The sequence below is a fragment of the Vidua macroura genome, chromosome 9 (genome assembly GCF_024509145.1).
Source record: "Vidua macroura isolate BioBank_ID:100142 chromosome 9, ASM2450914v1, whole genome shotgun sequence".
Lineage (NCBI taxonomy): Eukaryota > Metazoa > Chordata > Aves > Passeriformes > Viduidae > Vidua > Vidua macroura.
The window spans coordinates 29,575,289-29,601,520 of NC_071579.1; the positions used below are offsets into that span (position 1 = coordinate 29,575,289).

General features: G+C 40.2%; 1 protein-coding gene across 11 annotated transcripts in view; it reads left to right on the top strand.

Annotated features, from left to right (window-relative positions):
* Positions 1–26,232, top strand: part of FGGY (FGGY carbohydrate kinase domain containing) — a 128,366-nt gene that overhangs the window by 39,701 nt on the left and 62,433 nt on the right. For 7 of the 11 annotated variants that reach the window (XM_053985296.1, XM_053985290.1, XM_053985288.1 and 4 more), the window contains 3 exons: positions 8,862–8,977; positions 21,778–21,906; positions 25,837–25,940. In XM_053985296.1, the coding sequence (XP_053841271.1) occupies positions 8,862–8,977; positions 21,778–21,906; positions 25,837–25,940 (349 nt within the window). Of the gene's footprint in view, positions 1–8,861; positions 8,978–20,097; positions 20,192–21,777; positions 21,907–25,836; positions 25,941–26,232 lie in introns of those variants that run through there. The other 4 variants (XM_053985291.1, XM_053985299.1, XM_053985292.1 and 1 more) reach the window with 4 other exon arrangements.

Sequence of the window (26,232 nt, forward strand, 5' to 3'; positions counted from 1 at the left end):
TCTTTCTGCCTGGGTCTCAGAATCTAGACTGAGCCTCTGGAGTTCAGGATTCAGTTCAGGGGTCTGATTAAAGTTTACTCTTTGACCCTTGGCCAAATCCCTGAATTTTCTTTGCCTCTGTTTGCCATCTTTTAAGGGAATGGACTAAGATTTCCAGCCCCATATGCTATGTCTGATTTGTCTAGACAATACATTTTTTTGTCTAGGACTGTGTCTCATTATAAGCTCTCCAACAATGCCGAAGACAATGGGCTTGAATCTTGGTTGGGTGTCTGTAACATAATACAGAATGAAATTAATAAAACAACTCAGCAATCTGCTGACTGTTGGCTTGCCCTTGCCTCATGACATGGTGAGGTGTATGTGGGTGGATTAAAAGGTCTTATTTTGTACTTTCTGATCCAACTGAATGTGTTTAGCTAAGTACATCCACTGAAGTTATTAGATGCACACAAGGGATTAGTCTGACTTGATAAGCTGCACTGCAGATGGGTGATTCCCTACAGGTTTGGTGGCATTACTTCTAGGAAAACTGAATTCAAGAGTCTCCAGTCTTCTCATCTTTTGATAGCGTGTTTCTAAACAGAAACACACTTCTAGAAAGAATTGGACTCTGTTACAAGTGATAGAAGAAACATCATCTCATTGTGGTCAGTGTGATTCACTTTCTGTTGGATGGCTTTTTTGACATTTGCAGTGTTTGATGCATGTAGTTGTATTTTTAAATGACAGGTTTAAATAGATTACAGCAAACACAAACAGGCACATTCTCCCAATCCAAAGTAAATATCTGCATGCGTACACATTACAAACATGTGTGTGTATTTATGTAAAATAAAACAAGCCAGTTTCCTTACAGTACTTATGTATCAAATGCACATTTCCACATTTCTAACAAGATGTGCAGATTTTAAATTTTAAGATACCTCATCCAACATACAATTTTCTTTAAGTGGATTAATCCTTAGAGTCTGAGTGTCACAAAAGGGGCTTTCCCAACAACCTCTCAGTAAATTTGAGATTTATCTATGTAATATAACATCAGTCTCATACCTCCTTTGGAACACAGGAAAGATCTACACTCTGCATTTCTCAAGAGACTTCTGTGCTTATTGTGGTGGTAATTGGAGGCCAGTCTTCGCTCTGGTTGGGTGGTCAGAAGGTTGATGCCAGAGTTTAAAGCACTTCATTGCTTTGAAACCTTGTGCTGCTGTGTAGGCTTTGAAAATGATCCTATTGTTCTTCTTTTTTTCCTTTCCAAGTGGCACCCAGAGTTTAAATATAACATGGAATCTCGTCAGGGAGTGGCTGTATTCAGAGGAGATTAATTATAGATGTGGGTGTAGAAAATTGCAAATGTGAATTGTATTTTTCGTACAATAAAATCTGTCCCTTTAAGTAAGCAACAGACTTGCTTAGAAAATCTTGTGATTTAAAAAGCCAGCCAAAAACCTCTTAAGTGTTACAACATGAACACCAAATAATAGAGTGAGGTTTGAGTTAATTAATACTTCTTCCCCTTTACAAAAATAGCTTTAACTTTTTGATTTGCTGATTGAAAGACTTTGTTTCCTGCTCAGTGCTTGTTGCTGAGAGCTGTGTGGCTTCCACACACACACGCAGGGTGGTGTGAGCTCAGGAGAATCAAGACTCCTGCACCCTATATCCCAACAAAAGCCCTAAAAGCCCAGTCTGGATGAGTTTGGAAGTTCTGGTGTAATGCCTACGCCTGTTGATGAGAGTGTTGATGGATTCCAGTCCCCCAAGGGCTCTGATGTAGCTGCCATTCCCTAAGGGCCTCTCTCTCACCTAAAAGAGTGTTGCTCTTTCATGGGCTCTGCTTTGGCAGTGAGATTTATGGCAGGGAAAGGGAGACCTGGTTTATATTTTTAAATAAAAGCTGTGCCACCAATCCAGTGAGAATTCTGCCTTTCCAGATGTGAGGCCAACAGAGCTGCTGAGTACAAGTTCAGAGATTTTTAACCCCAAATTTAGTCTTGATGGTTGGGAAGGAGTCTGGTAGAACCCTGCTAGTTCCCTGAGTCAGCAGTGTTCAGGAAAAAATAGGGGAATAGTATATCATTAAACCAATGTTTTAACCACAGCTTTGAAGGAAAATCCGTGAAATCTTCACACCATATGTAGTACTTCAACATAATTTTTTTTTTCAGCAATAAAAAACTCAAAAAAGGGTTTGGAAAGGTATTATATAGGCAAATATCAGTATCTGCATTACCTTCAAGTATGCAGCTTGTAGGTCCTGAGCTGTTCACTGTCTTTTTGGTTGGTGGCTTTGGGGATTGGTGTCTTCTTGCACTTGCACATTTGCTGGAAAGAGAAATCTTTTCTACTAAATCCTTTTTGTTGGAAACTGAAGACCAATTTTCTGACACTCAATTTTCCTCATGGTGAGGAAAAAGAAAACATCCAAGTAATTTTTTGAACATTAACTTTTTAAGTTTTGAGATCTTGAGTCTAATCCTATTTCAACTATGAAATATGACAAAATTGCCAGTAGCCTTAGTGTGAACAAATATTGGCCTTTCATCATGATATTGGATCATTCTTATTTGTATTAATATTTTTTTCTCTGCAGCTTTAGTGAAGATTTCAAAGTAGGGAGAAAGCTTTGCTTTTGCTGTGGTATTTAACTTACTTCAAAAAATCTAAATGGCAGCCAGACTACTTTTAATTATTTATGATAAATAGAAGTGTTACCCAGAGCATAGGAAGACTGAAGCTGGTAGAATTGCTAACACTGATTACAGTAATTTCCTTGCTACCTTTGTTGAATAGGTTTAAATCCTCAGACATGCAAAGACTGAAAGTCGAGGCCCGTGAGTACAACTGGGAATGTGTCTGCTACTTGTCCCAAACAGGCTTCCCCACCTGTCTTCTTTGTTTGGCCTGTTTAATGTTTTGTTGGAAGATGAAAACCCTTTTCAGGCAAGAGTCAAATTGCACAGCTTGCTAAGACAATGGGTTTGGGCAGGCAGGAATTTCATAGGCTTTGGGTCAAAGGCAATAATCATAAAAAGTAATGTGTTGTAAATGTTAGGGACTTGGGGTTTGCATGGCTGGGTGGCTGGAGCAGCCCCTGACAGGTTTTGCTGTGTGTACCTGCAATTAAAGAGCTGTTGAAGAGGTGAAAGGAGGGGAGTGCAGTCAGGGCAGCCCCAGACTCTCTCACCCTGAGCTTTGCAGCCCACCTGGCCCAGAGATGGGCTGAGGGACAGCAGGGGCAGCTCCTCCAACCAGCCTGAGCTCAAACCCCTGCCCTGACTCCTTTCAGCAAACACTCAACATGGGCAGCATCTTGTACACTTCATACATTTCAAGACTCAGTGATCAGGTATCACTTTTCTTCTCCTCTTTCTTGAGAAGTATTCCTTTAGGACAAATTTTCCCTGTTTCCCTCAAGCAGCCAAATACAGCAAGCAGGCAGAAACATTTTTCCTAAATGCCAGTGGTGGATGTGGATCTAACAGTCTGGTTCTGTTTCAAAGGCTGTGGATTAATGGATATGGCATAACCATAACAGAGCAGAGAATAATTACAGGTTTCCTATTGCTCTGTGATAACCTCCACTGTATTTTAGGCTCTTGCAGCACCAGTGCCCAGTTCTGTTCTTGGATGCTGGGAGTATGTGTGCTGGGTATTAAATTTTTTTGCCTGGAACATTTTTGCACAAACCACAGTCAGATCTGTGACTGTGTTAGAGCTGTAAATTGCTTGCTTTTGTGAAAAGCCTTGAGACTGTGGGGTGCATAATTTGGGAGGACATTGGCAGCCTGGCCCAGATGTCAATATGTGGAGATGTTCATTTGAGCAGAATCTATGCCCTGGTTTACAATTTGAATTCAAAATCTGTTTTAAATTTAAACTTTGTAGAACAAAAGGAAATCATTTGATGTTGTGACAGTCACACTCCATTGTTTCAGGTCTGCTTCTTGCGTTCACAACGTCAGAAAGCTTTCTTAGCTTTGATTCTTTGTAGCTTTAAATAAATCTGCCCAACAGACCACGGAGAGTTACTTTATCCTACTGCACGCTATTCCTTTTGGGATCTAGCTGTACCCTGTCCTTGCCTCTGTAGGATTTAGCTTTGGCCCAGCCCTCAGCAGGTGCAGCTGGCTTCAGTTCAGTGATCCAGTGATTGAACTGCTGCGCTGTTAATGATGCCTACAAAATTAATTAAGTTCATGAGTTTAGGTTCATTTCTGAGCAGTTGGGATGAATGGAGCAGATCCTTTTGCTTTGGAATTGAGAACAAAGCTGCCATTCACCTCAGGATGCCCCAGCCAGGGGTTCTCTGCCTTTCAGGCTGGTGTCTGACTCATTTTCCAGGCTAACTAATCTTGTACCAGCCCTCTGGAGTGGAAGGTCATGTAGAAATGCCTTATGGGGTCACTTTTCAGGAAAATAAAAACTGTTTCTTTTAGTAATTTTTAGTTGATAGGACTTACCTATCAACCTATACTCAAAATAGGGATGACTTCCACAAGACAGCTGCAGTTAAGGAGTGGCCCCCAGGATTCTTTTCATAGCAGGTGCTGTCCCAGGCAGGGCAGGATCTCTGCAGATTTGGGAATCATATCTGTGCTGGCTTCATCCCTTTTGGAGTGTGGGAAATGTGGCAACAAAGAATGGACCAAAGTGTGAAGCTCTGATGACTGCTAAGTAGTTGGGGAGAAGTTTTTTGTGACTTTTATCTTTTAGATACATTTTTATGCCGATAACTTAGAGCATGCAGTAATTCCCATTTTCAGTGAATGTATCTGATTTCTTTCTCTCCAAGAAGTACAACAGAGTGAGAGAAAACACTCAGAATGGGCAGATAATGTGGGAAGAGTCACACAGAAACAAATTTTGATCACCTGAGTGATCACAAGTCCAGTTGGCCTGGATCCTTTTGTAGGTTAGTTGCTTCCAGACAGCATTTTGGGAATTACAAGTGTGTGTTCACAGACTGCCTGTGTTTTTAAGACTGCTGAGATTCTGGTCATGCAGGACTTCAGCACATCCAATCAGTCCTCAGCAAGAAACTTGTAGGAAACTCTAAACACAATAATTTTCCTGCTGAAAATCTGGTTTAAATAAAATAAAAATTTTCCATGCACGACAGTTGGGGTTTTTTTTCAGTAGGAATATTCTAAGCAAAACTTTTTGTTCTGAACAGAGAAAGGAAATCCTTCATTTCGTTGTGCTGGGAATATGCTTGAGGAAAAGTGTCTCCAAACTCATGGTATTTCAGACAGGCTACATATGGCTTGTGCTACTGAGGGCTTCCATGTATGGCTCCTCAAATCCTGTGGTGGATCAGGCAGTCAGGAGAGGGCTGTTCCCTCTGGGATTGCCTCTTCTCTGCCCCTTTGAACCCAGCTGATCCTGGGAATAAAGTAAGAGGAGCTTTTGCTTCAACCCATCTGGTTTATCCAGCTTCAGCCAGAACAAATCTGGTGTTTATGACCAAATAATTGAGGCAATGCAGCCAAATAGGAAAAATTGAATATACCACGGCAGATAACAGTACTGTTTCTGTTTAATGTCTGCCCTTCATCTCATCAAACTTAGGAACTCTGTGAAATATAAAATTTTCTCATAGTTGAGGCTTTCTTTGTAGGTGAACCGATTTGGTTCCTCAGGTGGTTCTTTCCCATAGTATCTTCCTGGTTAGAGTCCCAAGTTAGGAGTTGTGCTATCCCCTTTTAAGGGTGATGCTCTGGAGGAGATTTTCTGAGTGATCTCCTATAAAGTTTATATATATGTATATATATATATGCATGTATACCATTGACTTCAGCAGTGACAAGCCATGAATGAACTGCTCTCTCTGCATGTGCATAGAGCTCTCTAGGACTTACAGACTGAGCACCTCATCAGGTGAGGGGCAGGGGTTTGAGTTCAACCCATCCAGATGCTTTTGAAGCATGTGGTGATGTTAATCCATCATGGCCATCCCAAAGAAATCCTTTGAACTGTTATCTAAGAGAGCAGAATGCCTTTCTGCAGTTTGACACTTTCTCTTTGATATTAGGGATTTGTATGAAGCCATATTGTTCCATTAAACACCAACTTTTTGAGTGCAGCAAGAGTGGAAGAAAGAGATTGAATGCCGGAGAAGTGTAAATGCTCAGACTGTGTTTAAAACGAGCATTTTGAGTTTCTTGCTGTGGCCATGAAAATAGAAACCTGCCAACATAATGTGTTACTGTTTTAGCTGAGATCTGAGATTGGCTTTCATACCAGAACCTTCCACTTAAAGATCTGCCAGTCAGTTCATTTGGGAAGAGTTGTCTGTCCCAGTTCATCTTCCATACTGTGTTAGAAATTAAACCAGAACTCCTCTGTTTATCCTTGTTCTGTGAGCACTTTGCATTTATAAATCTCCAGGGTGTGTTCAGTGCAGCCATATCCTGCCAGAGAGCTGGGATCTGCTGGAATTCCGTGGATTGGCAGGGGGGGAATCTCTCCCCATCTCCGTGATTCCATGGGCCTGTGTGTGTGCTGTGGTGTTCCACAGAGGAGCTGTGTGGGACAGCAGGCCCCTGGTTAAAACATGGTCTTTGGAGCCTTTCTCAGGGTGTGGCATTAGTTCAGAGCTTCAATCTAATTAGAAAAAGACATACTCGGTTTTGATGATAATTTGTTATGATTTGGTATTTCCCATATTTGGGAAAACTTGATGCATTGTTTTTTGCTCTTTATGTCTAGATTTTTCCTAAACTGATGAAGTGCTTTTTATTTCAAATACCCTGTCTTTATTTTTCCTTTTAATGCGAGGTTTGAACCAATTTGGGGAAAATGTTTATTTTTTCCCAGTATTTTCTTCAGCCTAGGATTTATTTATTCACCCAGTTTTTGTCAAAGGTCCTAATTAGAATTTTGTGTCTGGCTTTTAAATCCTTGGAAATTGGAATTCCTTATATCAACATTGTTATTGCTGTAGTTACAGGTCATGTGCTTTTTCTGTTTTCAAATCAGACACTGAGTTGTGATTGTGTGGTCTATTCTTAAACTATTAAAAGAAAAAAAAAGGGGGTGGGTGTGTCAGAAATGTTTTAAGAGTAGTCCTGAAATAATCTCTGCATTTATTGACTGCATTTATTTATAGGGATATAAATAGTTAACTAATGTCTTTTTTTTCCCGCCAAAATATATCACGTTAATTATTCTCTTGCAGCAAAGAGCAACCAACACACCTTTACAACCAGTGGGATGTGAATGACCATCACTTGTCCTCTGGTTGTAAAAACATGGTTATTCCAGTCCAGCAGGATGGAAAGAAACATAAGGCATTTAAAATACACATTTCTGTCCCAGATGAGAGAGTTTAGAGAGTCCATGTAACCATCCCATCTTCTGCTCAGTGTCACAAAAGAGGATGTTGCTTCTTGTTGTAAGCACCCCAAAACATGAAATACATATCCCAGATAGTTTTCCAGCTGTGTGGAAAGACTCTTTTGGCTTTTCTCCGTCTGCAGTATCAGTGGCTATAAGCTCTAACTTCGATTTGCAGATGGAAAATAAAAATAGATTCTCTTTTTCTGCTCAAGGCCAGGTTGGATGGGGCATAGAGCAACCTGGGCTAGTGGAAGGTGTCCCCTACCCATGACAGGGGGTTGGAACAAGATGAGCTTTAAGGTCCCTTCCAGCCCAACCCAATTTATGATTCATATTTCAGTCCCTGGGTAGTTTTCTTGGATGAAAGGGAAGATTTCCTTTTACTCCAACAATAATTTTGAAGAGAGAAATTTTATTTGGTTTTTACTTATGCAAAACTGCAAGAAAAAGTCAAATGCTTCAGTAAAACTGAGTTTGCTTTGAAGATACACGTTCAAATTGTACCATCCTAATAAAGAGAATATGTCTGTGTAAACTCACCTTGGCTGAACATGAGTCACAAATAAGCTGTCTTGTAAAACATCAAAGAAAATCCACCTCTGAGCAGGGTTTCTCTTTGAGAACAGTTATGATGATGTACTTCCCCGAGATGCATCTGAGCTGTCTTGCACTTGCTGGTACTGTGGTATTCCCAGGACTGCACAGAGCTGCAGTTTTCAGTGGTATTTAGCATTTTTAATACCTTTTAGTTGACTGACTTTTCAAGCAGAATTTAATATTGATCTTTTGAGATGATTCTTAGTGTTCAGAGAGAAAACAGCCCATGTAATACTAAATTATCAGGAATATTGTTCATACTTTGGGGAGGAATAAGGTCGGGGATATTGATAAAAACCATTCTGTGTGTTAGGACAGACTTTGCTGTGAGTGTTCTTGTCCTCTGTATCCTTCTGCTCCTGCCTGTGCCAGCAGAGTTTAACATCAGCTTCTGAGAAACCAGACTTGTGCATCTGTCCTCAGCATCCAGATCTCCTGGAAATTGTGATTCAGTTGTGAGAGAAGTAACACAAAGTTTTCCTAAGGACAAGCTGTGTGCAAAGCAGCCATTTAGGCTGGAAGAGCAGCACTCTGAGCTGCCTGCTCCAGAGCTGTTGTGCTCCTGCCCTGCTCTCCCCCAGGCACATGCACAGCCTGTTATTTCACTGATTTATGCACTGAAGTGGCCAGACCAGGAGTTGTTTCAGCAGAGAAGAATCTTAAACACAAGGTCCTTTTAAGGTCCTCAAGATGTGCACTCCAAGCAGTAACCATTTTTTTGGGTTTTTTTTTTTTTTTTTTTTTGTTTTTTTTTTGTTTTTTTTTGTTTTTTTTTGTTTTTTTTTTTTAATGTGAGCATTCTGTGGGAGTTTTTGACCAGTGGAGAAGAGATCCTTTTGCAGGAACTTGTTTCTAGTCACAAGTTTAAACCCAAACATGTTCATTTGCCTGACTCTGTGCCTATATTGTCTCTTTTTTAGGTCTCTCTGTACAGTAGTGTGCAAGTGGACATACACATCAGATAGAGGTTGGGATGACAGTTTCTGGAAAATGATTGGTTTGGAAGATTTGGTGAAGGATAAGTATGAAAAAATAGGTATATCAGGGTTGGGTTTTAATATACATATATATTACTATTAATAAATATACATATATATTTTTATTAATAAATGCATACTTGTACTATTAAATATACATATTTATTCATATTAATTAAAAGCTTTATGTGTATATATATAAAAGATATAAAAATATATAGAGAGATGGGGCTTTGAGCAACCTGGTCTAGTGGAAGGTGTCCCTGCCCATGGCAAGGGGGAGGAATGAGGTGAGCTTTAAGGTTCCTCCCAATCCAACCTATTCTCTGATTCTATGAATAAAAGATATATACATATAAAAAGATATTTTGCTGTGTTTCCTTGTGTCAGCAAGGATGCCCATTGGGAACAGACTTCCTAAGTGCATTTTTTACTTTGCATTGTTGTGAGAAACTGTGTTTAAATTTTTTATCTGCTACCCTGGAAGGCTTTTCTGTACTGCTCAGTCTCAACAATAGAGGGTAAAAAGGAGCCTCAGCAACTGATGACATGAAGGACACACTCAATATGGGTATATTGGATGGCAGGCTACAAAAAAGCTACAATATAGTAATTTTTTAGCTGTTACTGATAGTATGATTTGTGACTTGCACCCATCTCCCTTATAGTCATTTTCAAAAAAAGTGCTACTTCTGCTTGTTGTTATCTTTATACATTTTTTTTTTCACTCTCAGAGCCCAAGTTTAATTAGAATAGTAGCCTTGCTAATAGCAGTTCCTACAGCAGATATTCATTAAAAGTCCATAACGTTAATATACCAGAAAATTTCCAGGATAACTTTATTAGACTTTCCCTGTTAACTTAATGGACTTTTAATGGATGTCCTAAGCAGACATGTCATTAACAAGAATATTACCAGACATGAATTAAAATATGCTCATTCATCAAAGTTAATTATCTGAAATTTCCTTTGATTTTTTTTTTTAATGTCGAGCACTTTGAACAAGTTTGTACAGCAGTTTAAATGCAGCAACATGAAATGGAAATGGTGGAGGAAGGATTGTAGTGAAAAGAAATGTAATGAAATCTATAAACTTTTCTGATCATCGCATAATCTGCTGTCAGTCATTTCTAGGTTATCAGAAAATAGTACTGAAAGCTTCCTTGAATAGATTTCAGCTTTTTCCCTGCAAAGGAACCTGCTTATGCAGAGGTACAAACCTACCAGGAGAATGAGGCTTTCAGCTTCCTGAGGTTTTGGGTTGAATACAGTTCTTACAACATCCGTCACTTGTGGCTTTTAGCAAATCTTCAACAAGTTAAAATAAGACTTGCAATAAATACATGTTTTTACCAGAAAATTGAACATCTTGCCAGCTGGTGGTCTCATGGAAGGGTATTTTAAAAATAAATTATTTATGAAGTGTAAGCTAAGGCTTGAATACAATATTTATGCAATGCACTTCAAGGACAGTGCAAGGCAATTTGCCATTTTAAGTAACAACATGCATGTTTGCAATGATAAAGTAGCCATTAATAAAAGGGGCCTTTTGTTGTGATGGGAGCCTCATAACACTGGCCTATATATGGCTCAACATTCATTAAGAGAGAAACCATCAATTCCCAGTATCAGGCTTCCATGTTAGTTAAAACACAACATTTACAAAATAAATCAGTAAATTATCTTCTGTTGATATGTTTCTTGCAGGGCAAAAGTGTTTCTTGTGATTTACTGATGGAAGTGTCTAGTTCCATGAAAGACTGGGATTTTTTAAAGAAAAGAACCACAGAATCCCTGAGAGGGTCTTGGCTGGAGTTGGAGAAGCGCAGTCTGATGTCCAAAACTGCACCAAACCTTAGGGCAGAACTTGATGCTTTTGCTCACCTTGAGGAATCCTTTGGTTTTCAGATTCTGGGGCCGATTCCCTCAGGTGAATCCACAGCATAAGACAATTTCTATTTGCATAATAATGCTGAAACCTAGCCCTAGGGAGAATATGAGCTTATTTCCCTGACCATTTGTCTAACCCTGCTTTTTTTTAAAAAGGAAGGTGCTGCTTTTGTTATCCTTAGCAGTGTGATAACATTACAAAAAGCAGGAGAGTGTCCTTCATCCCTGTGTCTGTGCAGAGGGAGTGAGGAGCTCGCTGCATCAGTGTGGAACCCAGACAGCCACTACTCCATTCCTTTGGGTTTCTCTCCTGCCCTGTCCTTCTTGGAGTCTCTTGGAAGGGTGTAGCTTCAGAAGGAGTCAAAGCAAAGCACTTCACCCTGCCCTGGAGCTGCTCCATAGTGGTGTGTCCCAGGGAAGTGCTTTGCTTTCTGCCACCCTGAAATCTTACCAGTGTCCCTGAGTGTGGGGGAATGGGAGTGGGAATGGTGTTCCAATGAGAGCTGGGGGCTTTGCTTGTTTTTTTGTGTTCAGTGGTGTTGGACTTGAGCACTCTGAATCAGCTCAGCTTTCCTCAAATTAATCAGGACAAGTGTGCATCCACCTACCAGGAAGGTGATACTCAGCCCCTGAGCAAACTGCAGCTGGGATGCTCCTGGGTCATGGGAGATTCCTTCCCACACATCCCATGGTGGCAGCATCGGTGGCAAGGCACCATCCCTGCCACAGGATCCCACCTTGCACCAGCTCAGCTCACGCTGTGTTTACAGCAGTGCTGCCCACAGGGGAACAGCCTCAGCTGCTGCAAGTGCATCCCATTATCCCAAGGGAAGGCCTCCCTGGACAGTGTGTGCCTCCAGGAGGAGCATCAGAGCCTGCCACGGCTGGCAGGGAAGGATGGCAAGCAGGGCTGCCCTGCAGATAAAGGAGCTCAAACTTGTCAGAAAACCCAGGTAGGAGGAGGGTGAAGGGAGGTTGTACATGCTCAAAACCTCCTCCTGAAATGAAAACAAAACCAAAAACCTGACAGGGCTGAAGTAATACTGGTGGAATTTCCTCTTCTGTTCTCAAGCTACTCTAAGCCCGTGTCTGTCTGCTCAAGGTTTGTTTAGCTCAAAGGCAAGGATGTATTTTAGTGCCTGCATGTTCCCCTTGTAAAGAGAGATAATGGCCTTTTTCTCATGTATCTCTCCTAAAAGATAACAAGGCTCTGAATTATCATTTCTTTTAACCAAAGCAAAATGTCACAAGATAAAATTAGCAAAATTTTCTGGCTGTAACAAAAATAAATACAAAGTTTACCAGTTTAAAATATGCAGAAAAGCGATGTTGTTTTGTTGGTTTTTTTTTTTTTTTTTCCCAATCTCTACTGAAATCATTATTGTTTCCAATCAGAGGGAACCAAAGATGAATAGCTACAAATAGATTTTTTTTTTTTTTCATTTGGAAGTATCTTTAACTTTCATGCTACTGGAAACTCTTATGGGAATTACCCAAGAACAACTTCTTTAAGGTACATATTTCTTTATTCCGGTAAATACGCTTTTAAGCATCGCTTTTAAAGCTCCTTGCCCTTTAAAAATACATTTACTGTAATCAGAGTGTGGTGGTTCCAGGGAGTAAACTCCTCTTGGTTTCAGTTTAACTTAACATATGACCTTGTTGATAAGGGTGACCCTCCCATCTGACCTTTAGGATCTTCCACAAACCTTTCCCATAGCAGGGCGTGGGTTCACATCTGAAAACTCCCAGGCCTTTGACATTTTCTGTTTCTCAGAGCAGACTAACCTTTCAGGGAATCCACATAACAAGTTGTTTGTGATCCCTTCTGTACATCAGGAATTTACTGATCAGGCTTGTGAAGGTAAAGAGTCTTTATCTGGAGATACTGAAAAATTTATTGATCCCATTAATTTGCTCACCAAGAGAGTGGAAGATGATTCGTATTCAAACCACTGTGAATGTGTTGTGTACTAGAGGCATTAGCAGTTATCTGTTGTGGTAAAAGCACATGATGAGTATCTCTTTGTGGTATTATAAAACCTAGAAAGACATTAACAATTCCGTTAAAATTTCATGTACTATAGAGCTCCTAGGGTACTGGAGCATACATTCCATTTGGAGAAAAAGCCTGATAAATTCTCACCACTGCCTTCTACTTCAGGGCCTACTTAAGGGACCAAATAAAGGTTTTTTTATTGAATGGTAATATTTCATACCAGGTCTTTTTTGGGTTGAAGATGGTGGCTTTGTGTGAGAGAGCATTGTGGGTACTGCAGAATAGGTTCTGCTGATCTGAAAGGTTTTGTAGCTTTTGTAAGGGGCAGTTTGTCACCTTCTTTCATCTGTGTTGGAGTAGCAAACTGATATAAATGAAGTAGCTGAAGTTTTGCTTAATTTGATTTAGTGTACAACTGGAAGAATTCTTTCATTTTTGATTTTGGGGATAATGGTGGTATAAGGAAGAGAACAGCCTGTGTTCCTTATACATCTCTTTACTTAAATCCTCTTCTGGGTTTTTTTCCTACTCATCCTTCTTAACTACCTTAAGAAAGTTTTCCATTTTCCACAAATTGCCCCTTTCTTCTTCTAGTAGGATTTCTGCTTTTTATTTGTTGTTGTTGTTTTAAATTTGGCACTATGTTTTGAATTAAGAAGGCTTTATCTTGACTCTAAAGTGCATTTCTGGTTAGTGGCCTTTACTCCCCTCCGTCAGTTTACCAGTTCACCACCCTCCCTGTTCCAACATTCTGCCTGTGCTTTAATGTACAGCCCCAACACTTTGCAACCCCATTTTTAACTCTCTCCTGAATTCCAGGACTTGGAGGTCTGCAGACTTGATGTTTTTATGGGCCTGGACACTTACATATGCCATTTTTGAATGTCCTGAAAAGATGGATCTGTATAATTGGAAGACTGGATGTTCTTTTCTAATGCTCTTTCATTTAAAGTACTTACTAATGACTTGATAGTACAGAAAACTTGTTTTTTATATCAGTAGTTACATTCCTGCATGTCCTTCCGTATACAAAGCTAACAATGGCATTGAATATTTAAATAGAGTGTGCTTAGGTTCTCTGTTTTGTCAGTAGTTAGCTCTAATACTTGGATGTTCTCTTAATTTATTTACATTTAGGCTGAAAATGGGAGATTCAGTGCAGGATGGGAGAATGTGGTCAATCTGAACTCAGTGTCACAGCAGCTGTGGAGGGAATGGTCAATCCATTTGTTCTGCCACTTTTCCCTGTCTCTTCCAGTGCCTTTGATGCCAGATGCTCTGGAGCATATGAGGGATTTCCTTGAATGCCGAGAGAAAGGGATGATGATTTTTTTTTTTCCCCCCTCAGGTCAGTTTGTAGCTGCCAGTTCTTCCTAAAGCTCAATTCCAGCAACAAGCTTTAAATACTGTACTTTGAAAATGGTAAAGAATAATAAGTAAAGGGATTCTCTGGTATGGGATACCTTTATCTTTCTTTCCCTGGTCTTTTGCTATCCCCAATAAAAATACAACACACTGCAATTTCAAACAAAATTAAAAGGATGAATCAGAGGATATTTACACTTACATGCTGTCAAAATCCATGGAATTTACAAGTGAATAGTGTTCCAAATATGCTAACATTTTTCTGGCTTCCTGTCATTTCAGTCTGTCCAAGAGCTGTAGCAACTGCAAAGGAGCTGAAACTGGCACAGTGCAAAGAGGTTTTTGGGTGTCTCCTTCCTGAGAGCTCGAGGCATTATTTCATAATACATGATTCAGCAGGAAGAAGTTGGGCTTTTCCTTAGAAAAGCTCCACACTCCTGTGATTTCTGTTTTATTTCATACTTTTTCCATCTTGAGATCACTGAATTGGAATTTGAAGGGCCATCTTGAAATGATCAGAGCAGGGTCACCTACAGAAGGTTGTTCAGGGCTGTGTCCTGTTGAGTTTTAAGTATTTCCAAAGGGGGACATTCTGAAATCTGCAACCCGTTCCAGTGCCCTGACCACTACTCCCCAATAAAAACATTGCTTTATTTGGTTTAAATGTAATTTCCTGTATTTCAGTTTGTGCTTGTCACACTTGTAGTGTCACTGGGAGCCACTGAGAAGAGTTTTTCTCCTGATCTCTACTCCCTCCCTCACATGAGATATTGATAAATTCATGGATAAAATCTGCCCCCTCCATCTCCAAGCCTTCTCCTTGCTGTCTAGTCTGAGATACTCTTCCTCTTTCCAATAACTGTTCCTGAACAACCTGAGCTGAGCTCAGGTGGCTCAAGTTTCTCCAGGATATTTCCTGGGTGACATTTTCCATTCCTCTTCCACCAGGAAAGGACCCATCATTCACCCAGCTTATCATCAGCTTGAGTCCTGCTGGCAGGTGGTTCCTTTGCACTTCTCCTCCTCTCTGCTCTAAGGAGTGAGGAGTACTGTGTGCTGTCCCTCCATCCCTCATAGCTTAGAAAACTCTTGTAAAAATTTAGGTCTTTTAAAACATAGTAATAAAGCAATATTCCACTGTCCACTCAGAGAATTCTGGTCTCAGACTCTGCCTGTCTGGGAAATTATATTTGCTTCTACTCTGGCAACACTGGGGACTTGGGAATTTTCTAGTATGAAAACTAGGAGCTTTTTATTGAATTTCTGGTTTTAAATTTCAGAGAAGCTTTGAGTAGACTTGGGCGTATTGTAATTGTTCATTATTTAAATATCTGAGATATTATCCTCCTTCCTTATTTTTCATACTGTTCTAAAGAAAAGAAAAAAGAGACATTTCTCAGAATAGTTCTGGGTCATTCCTTCTTTTTACCTGACTCTTCCTCTCCCTGGTCTCGATTTGTTATTCATCTTCTTTTTTTTGGCTTCAGCCTCCTGTTGAGATAACTTTTAAAACAGTGCTGTCTGCTTTATGAGTCAGTATTCACAAAATCAGAAGGGCTATTTCAAGCTAACTTCCTCCAAGTCAGAGGCTGTTGGACTCCTTAAAATTAATGTTTAAGTAGTTTAAAGTGTATCTTAGAACCAATCTTGATTTTATAATTTCCTGTGATGGAGGGCCCACTTCAGACTGAAAGGCTGTTGATTGTTAGTTGCTGTCATGTCTCAAAATTAATGAATTAATTAAAGAACACACTTGATTTTTCATCTGATTTAACTTCCTACTCCTGCCTGGCAGACCGTAGGAACACGCTTGACCTGCACAGACTCAAATTTCCTATGATCAAGGAAACACTGAGGTTGCCCCCCAAAACTCTTGGGTGAACTGTTATACTTCTCAATCCTTGAAATTGTTTTCCTGGCTCGTTTCTGAACTCCTTTAGTTTACAGTGCATCAGTATCTTCTCAGTATGGATATTAAAACTGGATACTGTGTGAACGTGGTGGGGAGTAAGTATGGCTGAAAGATTTTAAGGTGTCCTTTCAGTAACTGATGAGATTATTTTTTAGGTCTGGCATTTATTTCAGTTTAGAAAAAGGGATAATTATTTATTCTAAGAGGAGTTGCTATCATGTGAGTTGTTAAAAAACATCCAGTAAAAAAAAAAAAATCTGTTAAGTAATAATCCACGATTAATACAAGCTAAATTGCCTTTGCAGGCTTAGCAATGTACTGTACCAGAGCAGAGCAACTCTGAAAGGAGAGCAATAGTCCTGCCATCTGCATGGATTTTTGTATCTAGAGAGACTCTGAGGAATATTGTGCTGTGAAGATAGACAGAAATGTCCATTATCAGCCTAATGAAATTATTGTTTGCAAGCGAAAACTTGAGCTCAGGTAGCTGAATTTGGATGTAAATGCATTCCCTCTAATTACTTAGTAAGACATCAAGATATTGCATTCTATACCTTTGGTAAGACATAAAACCTCTGTGTTTTATATCCAGATGCAGTTCAGCAGTGAACCACACATGGCAGGACACATTCATTCTGCACTGTTTCACTGCACTCTACCAAAGAAAACTCAGTCCCAGCCATCATAGCGTGCCTCTTGATCCAATAATGCAGAATTTCTTTTTTCCTTTTGCCCTTTCACCAGGAAAGCTTCTAATTTATACATGGAGTAGCCCTCATTCCTTGGGCCAAAAAGGCCAAGCAGCCTTTGTTGAAGTAGGCACCTCTGGTTTGCTGACCACTCTGCTGCTCAGCTTAATGAACCAGGTTCTGCCTGATTTGATTTTGCCAGGGTTTAGCAGCCTAATACATCTGCCTGAAGTATTTACACATTAGGCAGTCAAGATGTAGTTCAGCCAAAGGCTCTCTGGGAGAGTGGGATGGAAAGGCCCACAAATTAGATTTGCCTCAAGCTACTGTGGCAGTTCGTGTAGACAGAGATGAATTTTGAACCAAAGGAAGCCAAAGTGATTTTGTTTAACCGTTTTCCTCACTTTTAAATAAGCTGGCGTATAATATCTCAATTTGTTTTGGTTTTCCTCAATGAAAGTTTTGAAGTCTTTAACTGCCAGCCAGGAAGTTTTATGGAGGTTATTTGGAGGTTAAAAAAGCCCCAAATCTCACTGTTCTTAACATCTTTTAACCACCATGCATTCAGTCCTAAGAAAAAAAATAGTACTTTACAGTCAGCATCATTATTCTGCTTCCTTCTGATCTTAGTGCTGCTTTGGCTACTCAACTGGGGTAAAAATTGTAGAAAAATCAGCCATACACATCTCAGTTAATACTCAGTGAGTATTGTCTAATTGAGAGAGATATTTGATAACATATTGTGTGTGAGATAGGGTTGGGACAATGTATATTATTTATTGAGATTCCTTGCATATTTCAGATTTTGGCATTGTGAGAATTATTATGAAATACAAAAAGTGGAGATTATCTGCATGCTTTATAATGAACATGAAGGGGTAAAATCCCTTACATTTCTTATTACATTTGGATGGACAGTGCTTTTCTATACTCAGGTCCTGTTTCCTTTGATGCCTATTCAGCTCTGTTTTGTTTAACGAGATAACTTCTTCAGAGCATGTTCTCTATCACTTGTTTTACAGGATATCTGTTTTCTGTGGTGTCCTTTAAATCAGAAAGCAGTTTAATTGTTCAGTTTGGGCGGGGCTGTGAAATGGGGACGGGATGTACCCTTGGGTTGTGTTTCTTTCTGAGGCTGCTGGGATTTCAGCAAGGGATTGTTATATCCAAATTCAGGTTTGTTTGGGTCTCAGTGAAGGGACATCTCCTTTGAATTTTCTTCCTTTCGTATTTTTATGCACTTATACAGCCAAATATACAAAGTGCAGCCCTGTTCTGCGAGATAGATGAAAAGCTGTGCTGGAGTCAGCTGCACCCCGGCTGCTGTCAGCTTTGTTGTTTGAAAAGGGGCTACATCCTGAAGTACCTCGTTCTGCTAAATATTAGTGAGCCAATACAGTGAATTTGGATCACTAAAGTTGACTGAAGATGCATTATCGGCCTCGTGTGTTGTGGCTGGTAAATAGCTGGTTCCTGTGGGAAGCACCTAAAAGGGTAGAGGGTCTTGGGTAGCACATAAATTCTTTAAACAAAGTTTGATCACAGCAAACTCTAACATCAGTCTTCGAAGAAGGATAAAAGAGAAGGAAGAGATTCAGACAGCTTTTTCCTTTTGTAAACTGGCTGCTTTATGGGGGAAAAAATAGCTGGAAATAGCCTGTCTCCCCAAATGAAAGGTTGTGGATTAAGGCACTGCATTAGTGAAACAGCTGCACCAATGTGAAACAGAAAGTCCTCCAGCTTCGGCCATTATGGGTTTGTTTGGTTAGCTCTAATTTTGGAAGTCATTATAGCAAAGGTAAATGACTTGCACAGGAGACTACTGTCAACAAAAGACTCGATACATTTACTTTGGCAGGAGCCTTGAGGAGTCTCAGGCCTTTCAGTGCCTCCTTTATGCAGTGCCTGTCCTGCTCTCACTGCATGCCTGTGTGCAGGCAGCTCTGCCTCCCTCCCTCCCTGCCTCCCCTCCAACAGCTTCTTTCCCCCTGAGGTTGGATTTAAGGGTGGCAGCACCTGCTGCTGAATTGCTGGTGTGTAGCTGTAGAATACCTTTATGTTCAGAGTAGCTGCCCCTGGCTTTCTAAAGCTGCTGTGTTTTGCTCAAGTAAGAATCTGCTCCCTCCCAGACTAGTGCTGGAATACAATCTTTGTCCAAAACTTCGCTTTTAATTGTGTCTCCTTATTGGTTGTTTTTTGTGTTTCCTTATTTTATCATTTAATAGCTTTACACTCCTAGATTCTAAGCATGCTGATGCTTAGCTGAGTTTTCTAGTTTTTTGGTGAAGGTTGAACTATGAGAATGATAATTCCTTTCCCAGGTCTGTGCCCATGTGATTGAGTGAAGGCTCAGAGTGTCCATTCCACACTGGCTTATGCTTGTGTAGGTGGAGGGGCAAATTCCTGATGAGAGAATCAGTGCCCATGCAGAGCCTGCTCCTTCCCTTCCACAGAGCTCCTTGGGAGCATTTCCTATGGGCCTGGCAGAGCTTTCCTTGGTCTGTAGAGCTGGGAGGGTGAAGGAGAGGGGCAGAGTGAGAATCCTCTCCTTGTGCACTCAGTTTCTCTGTCCTGCACTCCCTGGCTGCTGGGTGACCCAGAACTCCCCTCTGCAATGCCTGCCATGGCTGACTTCTGACTGCTCTTCCTTCCCCATTGTGGGGAAGTCCTTTCAGTCAAAGAATATTTGTTCAGGCATACTTTGACTTCTAAAACATATGGGGCAGACTACTGTTAATTATTTTATTTAAAATACAAGATGATTATGCTGCCTCTCCAAATGACAAGAAGCCCATCCCTGCATATCCCCACACACACTTTATGCCCATTGCTGCTGGCCATTCCGATAAATAACCACTACCAAAGGAATTATAAGGTCATTTTCTTGTGCTGCAGTAGAGGAGAGGATTATCTTCACCTCTGAAGTTGTTCCCTTAGTGCTTATTAACTAGAAATACAGTAATTGAGAAGCTGGTAGGAAAAAATTTTGTCTGATAGTAGCCCTGATCTCTAAAATGGAGTATAACTACATAATAATTACACACTCAAGTGTTTGACTGGTATGACTGATTAAGACTAGGTAGCCATGGAAGGGCTGCCTGGAAAGAGGTTTTATTTCAGATTAAATTAATCTCATGCTGTATATACACCATGGCTGTGCTTTCAGGTCAGGCAATTGATTCTGAAGGAAAAGATGTGGGTTTAGCTGCATGAACTCTTTTGAACTTCCTTCCACCTGCAGGGTCTTTGAATGTCAGGAGAAGCAGACAGCTTTGGTATTTTTCTCCAATGTCTTAAAAAACCTGATATGTTAATAGAAAAATCTCTTAAAGAGGAACATCCTGCACTCCAGCTTACTGGGGGAAAATGCAAAAGATACATCTCTTGGAAAAGCCAGGACAATGCTTTGCCTTTACAGTAAGTAACTAGCAAAATGCAGAAATAATAAAATACAGAACTTATTTTCCTGTGAGGAGGTGACTTAATGTCCTCATATCCTTCTGTATAAAGCTTAATGATGATGTTTGCTTACTGCCCCCAGTACTGAATATAAACCTGCTGTCAAGTGCAACAGTTTTAGCTGCACAGACTTGTTTTAAATTTCCAGTGTGAGGTTCAGCCTGGAATTTCAGGGGCAGAGATGTGTGGCTGTCAGTAGAACAGAAACTCTTGGAGAAATGAGCAGCTGTGAAGTTGTTTCTGTTGATCCCAAAATGCTCCATACACTGCATCCATCGGGAAGTGGGCAGAAGGAGAATGTAGCTTTTAAAAATGAAGAATGTAATTTACAGCAAAGATCTATTTGATATCTAAAATTGAAGACCTATGAATTTAATATCCTAGCCTTTTCATTAAACAGGTTGTATTACTGCATTTGTAGAAGTTTATGCTCCTGGGAATTAGTGTATTCCTGATACTTTATGATATGCTATTCCTCTTAATTAATGTCTATTCTGGAAGATGTTTTATGTCCTTTCTACATATCAGAACATGCTTCAGGTGTAACATTCTCAATAAAATTGACTGTGAAAATAGTCTTGTTTTATTTTAAAGAGGAGTTTTGCCAAATCTGCCCAAATTTGTTGAATTTAGTAAACACTCCAGGTAGGTACTAAAAGCCCTGGCACTGGCAGGGAGGTCTGTGGGAACTCCCACTGAGCTTTCTGCCTCTCACCCCCAAACCATTGGATAAATATGGAAGTGTGTGCAGTCCCAGGAGCTCAGTCCCACTGCTCCAGCTGTGGGAGGCTGAGAGGAGGCTCTTGGGGGTGTCCCTAAATTCTGGTACTTGAAAGACAAAATTGGGTCTGTGTTATGGCAGGACCTGCCCCTGGGCTCCCTGTGACAGGGCAGGGAGGGCAGAGTTGTGTTCTTGTCTTCTTCATACTGCACAGGCCAGAGAAGGCTCAGAAAGGGATTATTTAAGTCTGTGAGGAAATACAGCTGCAACTGGAGGAATTTGCTGTTTAAGCCAGTTTCTTTTTCAGAGTCTCTGTTGCTATAGCCACCTTATTCCTAGCAGAACTGCTGGAAAGGATGGAAATGGAAAAAAAAAATGGCCAGTTCCTTGTGCATTCCTTGTGCAACAGGTGCAGTGTTCATTTGTGAGCACAGACTGAGCTGAATCTCCTTCCATGCCCAGAGAATGCCTGCAGGCAGCACCTTCCACAAGAACCTGGGATTTCTGCATTTCATATCTCCTGGAGAGATGCCAAGCAGAATTTAATTGCTTGTGGTGCAATCTTTCTCTGTGGCTAGATAGGATATTGAATGCTTTTGAACTTCTAAATTGCCATGGGATGCCTGATCTGGCACAGTCGTGCTTAATCTGCAGACAGATAATGAAAGATACTCCATCACACAGAGCTCTGTGAAGCTCTTGTTTGTTTTATACATACGAGGCCTCACTGGAGGAGGAGGAAGGGAGCTCTTGCAATAACACACGCGTTTGTTTTTCTGTTTAGTAAATTGACAGGCGTTTGGTTTGTCTTGTGTCTGCCCAGGAAACCTCGTCCTGTCTCCTGGAGAGGCTGTTGGGAAAGGTCTGACACCAGACGCTGCGGAAGATCTCGGGCTCCCTGAAGGGATTGCAGTGGCAGCATCTCTCATTGATGCACATGCTGGAGGACTAGGTACTCGCTCATGGATTTACTGCTCTCGGAGACAGGAATTGTTGAATTCATTTCAGAAAGACATTTTGGTCACAGACTGTTTTTATCCAGCCATTTGCTCTGATGCTTTTCTTTAAAAAAAACCCAAATCATCACAGTAACTACCAGTACTGCAAGTCAGTTTCAAGAAAGGGAATATATCACTGTTATATGTCTTTTCAGCTGGATTTGTAAATAGTTTGTTAATTTCTGCTAGTTCCACTTTTGACTGAAGCCCCATGGTGTTGGAATGCCAACATGCTGGGAGTTTGCATCTTCTGTTGCTCAAAAGTTTGGGGATAAGCAAGAAAAAAACACAAACAACCATTCTGAGGGAGAAGCCTCATGTTTGAGGCTTGTTCATAGTTAGGATTCTTAGCTTTAGAAGTGATTCATGATTCAAAGGTCTGATTTATGATTCATGATTTAAGATCTGATGCTTTGGCTTTTTCTCTTTTCCAGCATAATATTCTGATGTTCAGCCCAGGTTCAACTTTTCTGAAATACATTTGATGAGGCCAAACAAGTTCATTTTCTTACTATGCTGTTTGGTCTTGTCCAAATACAGTCAATAAGACAGAGATTCAGTCTAACTTTTTCATCAGGAAATTGAGAGGTTTCTTAGTTTGCTGGTTTAGAAAACAGTCTTACCTCAGGAAGTTTCAGTGTTATTGAAGTAGTACTGTTTAATGGAAATCTATTGCTCATCAGAGGATTTTTTACTAGATCTAACTGAAATATGATTAGGTGCTAAACTACCAGGTTTTTTTCAAATGTTTTGTGCTGTTTTAAATCTCATTTGTCTTAGAAACTGTGACCTGGAACTTTTCTAGTGTTTAAATCCCTTTACTTTGCTTTTGGTGAGGTTAAGTAATCATGGAGATTGCTTTTCTTGCTACCTGAAAAAGATTATATGTAGGTCTGTCTGCTAAAAGGAAGACTGAACTTCAGTGTCATATTTGTAGGTGTGTTGTGACTGACTTAAAAAATATCTGTCAGTATCCTAATTGCATAAAAATGTGTTTAAAACTGTGTGCCTTGGCAATTCTGTGTTATTGGAAAAGAACAGAGTAATAACCTGACCTGAAAGAATGAACTTGCTGCGAAACTGGGTTGTCACAGAGCATGTGAAAGTGGCAGTGGAAGGTCCTTGTTTAATTGGCATCATTATGGATCCAGAGCACAAAAAGTTTGACCATTTTTTCATGTGCTGAAATCAAGCAATTGAATTTTAAAAAGAATAGAGAGCAACTGTCTGTTCCTTGATACAGACTTGTGTAAAGAAACTCTGACATTAGAAACACCCAGCTACTGGCATCCCTCAGGAAAGGGCTGCAGTGCATAGAGACAGTCTGCTAATCTGAATCTGTTTTCCCAGATGGCACCACAAACACCAGCAGACTCCTGAAATGATTGCCAGGAGGAGAAAACCAACACACAGGTTGTTGTTAGAGAGAGGAGGGTATTACAGAGGGAGAACCTGCATGATAATCACACCATAGCTCAGTGCAGTCTGGGATAAGAGGAGCATTTACAGTGCAACTCTTAATTCTTGAATCTGGGAAGGGCAATAAATATATTGGAAATGGTATGGAAACTTAGTAGAAAGGACAGCAAAAATGAGAAGAGTTTGATAGCAAAAGTGACAGGAGCAGGAGTAAAAGGAGTCTCAAAGAGTGCAGATATCTGTAAAGAAAATATCCTGCAGGCTAAGCCAGAATGATGTGATGGACATCTTGTTTGCAGTGTTAATAACTTTTGATGCAGCTCAGATCTGCTCTTGGCTGCATGTGAAGTGTGGTTTGGCTGAGCAGGTTCCTGAAGTTTATGAAAGCTTCAAAGCTTTGAGTACAGTAAGGTAAAGAATTGTGTAGTGTGTATGTTTGAGGAGGTCATGTGTGACTCCTGGATCAGTCCATCTGATACCTCTTATGGAAAAGTGAGGATCTAACAGCCAAGAAGTTATATCTTGCATTTTGACCTACTGTACTAATTTCAGAGAGTGTACAGATGAAACTGTGAGGATGGGAGGCCAGGCTTGTGGGGTTGGCCTCATAAAAATGCTGTTTACATTGCACCTTTTAAAAGGCATCAGCATTGTTTCAACAAAAGTAGATGATTTATGGTGCAGTGTCTAAAATACCATGTCACTGTGGAAGAGATCCAGAAGCACACATTGCTAAGCACTGCTTGCCTTCCTAAAAAGCTCTCCTCTATTCTGTGTGGTGCACAGACTTCTTGTTCTCAGCCTCTGCTTTTGAGTCTGCCTCCGACTGTGAAAAATTCCACCTAAGCTAAATGTGAAACAGCAATTATATAACTTTTAGCCAATATTCCAGACTTATTTGCTGTCTGACTTTAATTAATCACAAATAAGAAGATTCTAAGAATTTTAAACACTGGTGAAGCCGCTGACTAAAATGCCAAAAAGAGCCATAATTCCTGTTTTGCAGAATACATATTTTCTTAGCAATTAAAAAGATCTTTTCAGTTTTATATTGTTTATGAAAATACATTTGCAGCATATGCTGACTATTTAGTTTAATAGATTTCTTCCCTCTCAAGTGTGAACAGTATTTTTAACTCAAGAAATTCTAATACAGTCATGCTTAGTAGAGGAATTTGCATTGTAGACAACCCTATACAAAATTCCTAATATGCATTCATTATGTTAGAGCAGTGAAAAAATAAAACATGAAGTAGAAGCCTTACTTTTAGCTTTTTGTTGTTCCTAACTCCCTTTAGGACAGCTGTGCCATTTCATAGTCACAAGTCAGTTTAGTTTAAGGGACGTGAGGATGGATTTTTTAAGACTTTAAAATTTTAAAGATTATTTAGATGGCTTCCAACCATGGTGATACCACGATAACCATGGTGATCCCAGTAAGACAAATCCCACCAGACTGACTTGGTACCAGAGCATTGCAGTGGTGATCTAAATCAAGAGGGTGTTAATGAAATGTAGGATATGAACCAGTCCTAACACTTGGCATCTTTCACAACATCCAGCAAATGTTTTCCTGATCCTTCTACAGGGAGATGAAGGGGATTTTTTTTATCAGTATTGACATACTGGTCTCCAAATTGAGCTTTGCAGATGCAAATGCACAGTCTGGTGACCAGCTTGCCAGCTGAAAAGCCATGTTTAAGAAAAGAAAAGTCCAGTGTAAAAATGTTACTTGTTGGCTGCTGCATTTTGCTGGGTGCAGCACAACGTGGTGCCAGGATGCAGCCTGGGAGAGGAGGAGGAGAGGGCAGATTGCCTCTGTAGCCTCCCCTGAAGTGACTCAAGCAGGATGGGATGTGTTCTGGGGCTCAGCTGTAGGTCTGGCATCTCCTGGGTGTATTTTCTGCTGCAGGCTGAGTGGTGCTCCTCAGAGCCAAGCTCAGTTCCTCGAAGGGGAGGAAAAATCTGCCTTTAGGTGGTTCTGACATGGACAGAACAGCAGCAGCAGTGAAGACAACAAAGCTGGCAGCCTTCGAGTCTCCTGCCAAGTTATCCCTTTCTCCAACTCATCCCCTGACAAAACACATCATCCAGGATGTTCAGGATAAACTGTGAACAAATAAACACATCTGCAGCCTGCCAGTACAGCAGGGCACTTTTTATTCTGCATGTCAGTGAGCTACCTAAGAGAATAAATGTCTGGTAAAATAACATTTCTAGGTAAAATAACACTTAAAAATCATGATGATAAATACGCATTTAGAAGAAATCGTCTTCGGTCCTTATATCTGGAATAAATACTTTAATCTGATTGATAAAATTATTTCCTCTGTTGGCTAAGTAGACTTTCTTAATTTGTGGCAGTGGTGTGAGATATTCAGCAATTATTTGAGTGCAGAAAAGGTCTGTTTGGTGCAGGGTGGCTTGCTCTTCTTTAACAGAGAATTTTAATTTTACTTTAATAGGAGTAATTGGAGCAGATGTGAAAGGACACAACCTTCCATGTGAGAACCAGCCCATTACATCCCGGGTGGCTATGATCTGTGGAACATCTTCGTGCCACATGGGGGTAGGTTGTGTGTGTCATCCTAATTTGTGCAGAATTTACTAACTTATGTTTTTGAAGGGAAAATTGACCTTTGTCCTTCTCACCCCATTCTTTTTTCCTTGAATTTTTTTTTTCTGGTAACTCTATCTTTACCTTTGGATATTAATTATAAATTACTGTGCATTTGCTATTAAGCAAGAACTTTAATAGTAGTAGAAATCAATACTGAAAAATGACATGGAAAGTAAAAACCATGATGCCAGAGTGGCTTAAAGAGCAGCCTGAAATCTGAGCCAAAGCCTGAGCCTGAGTT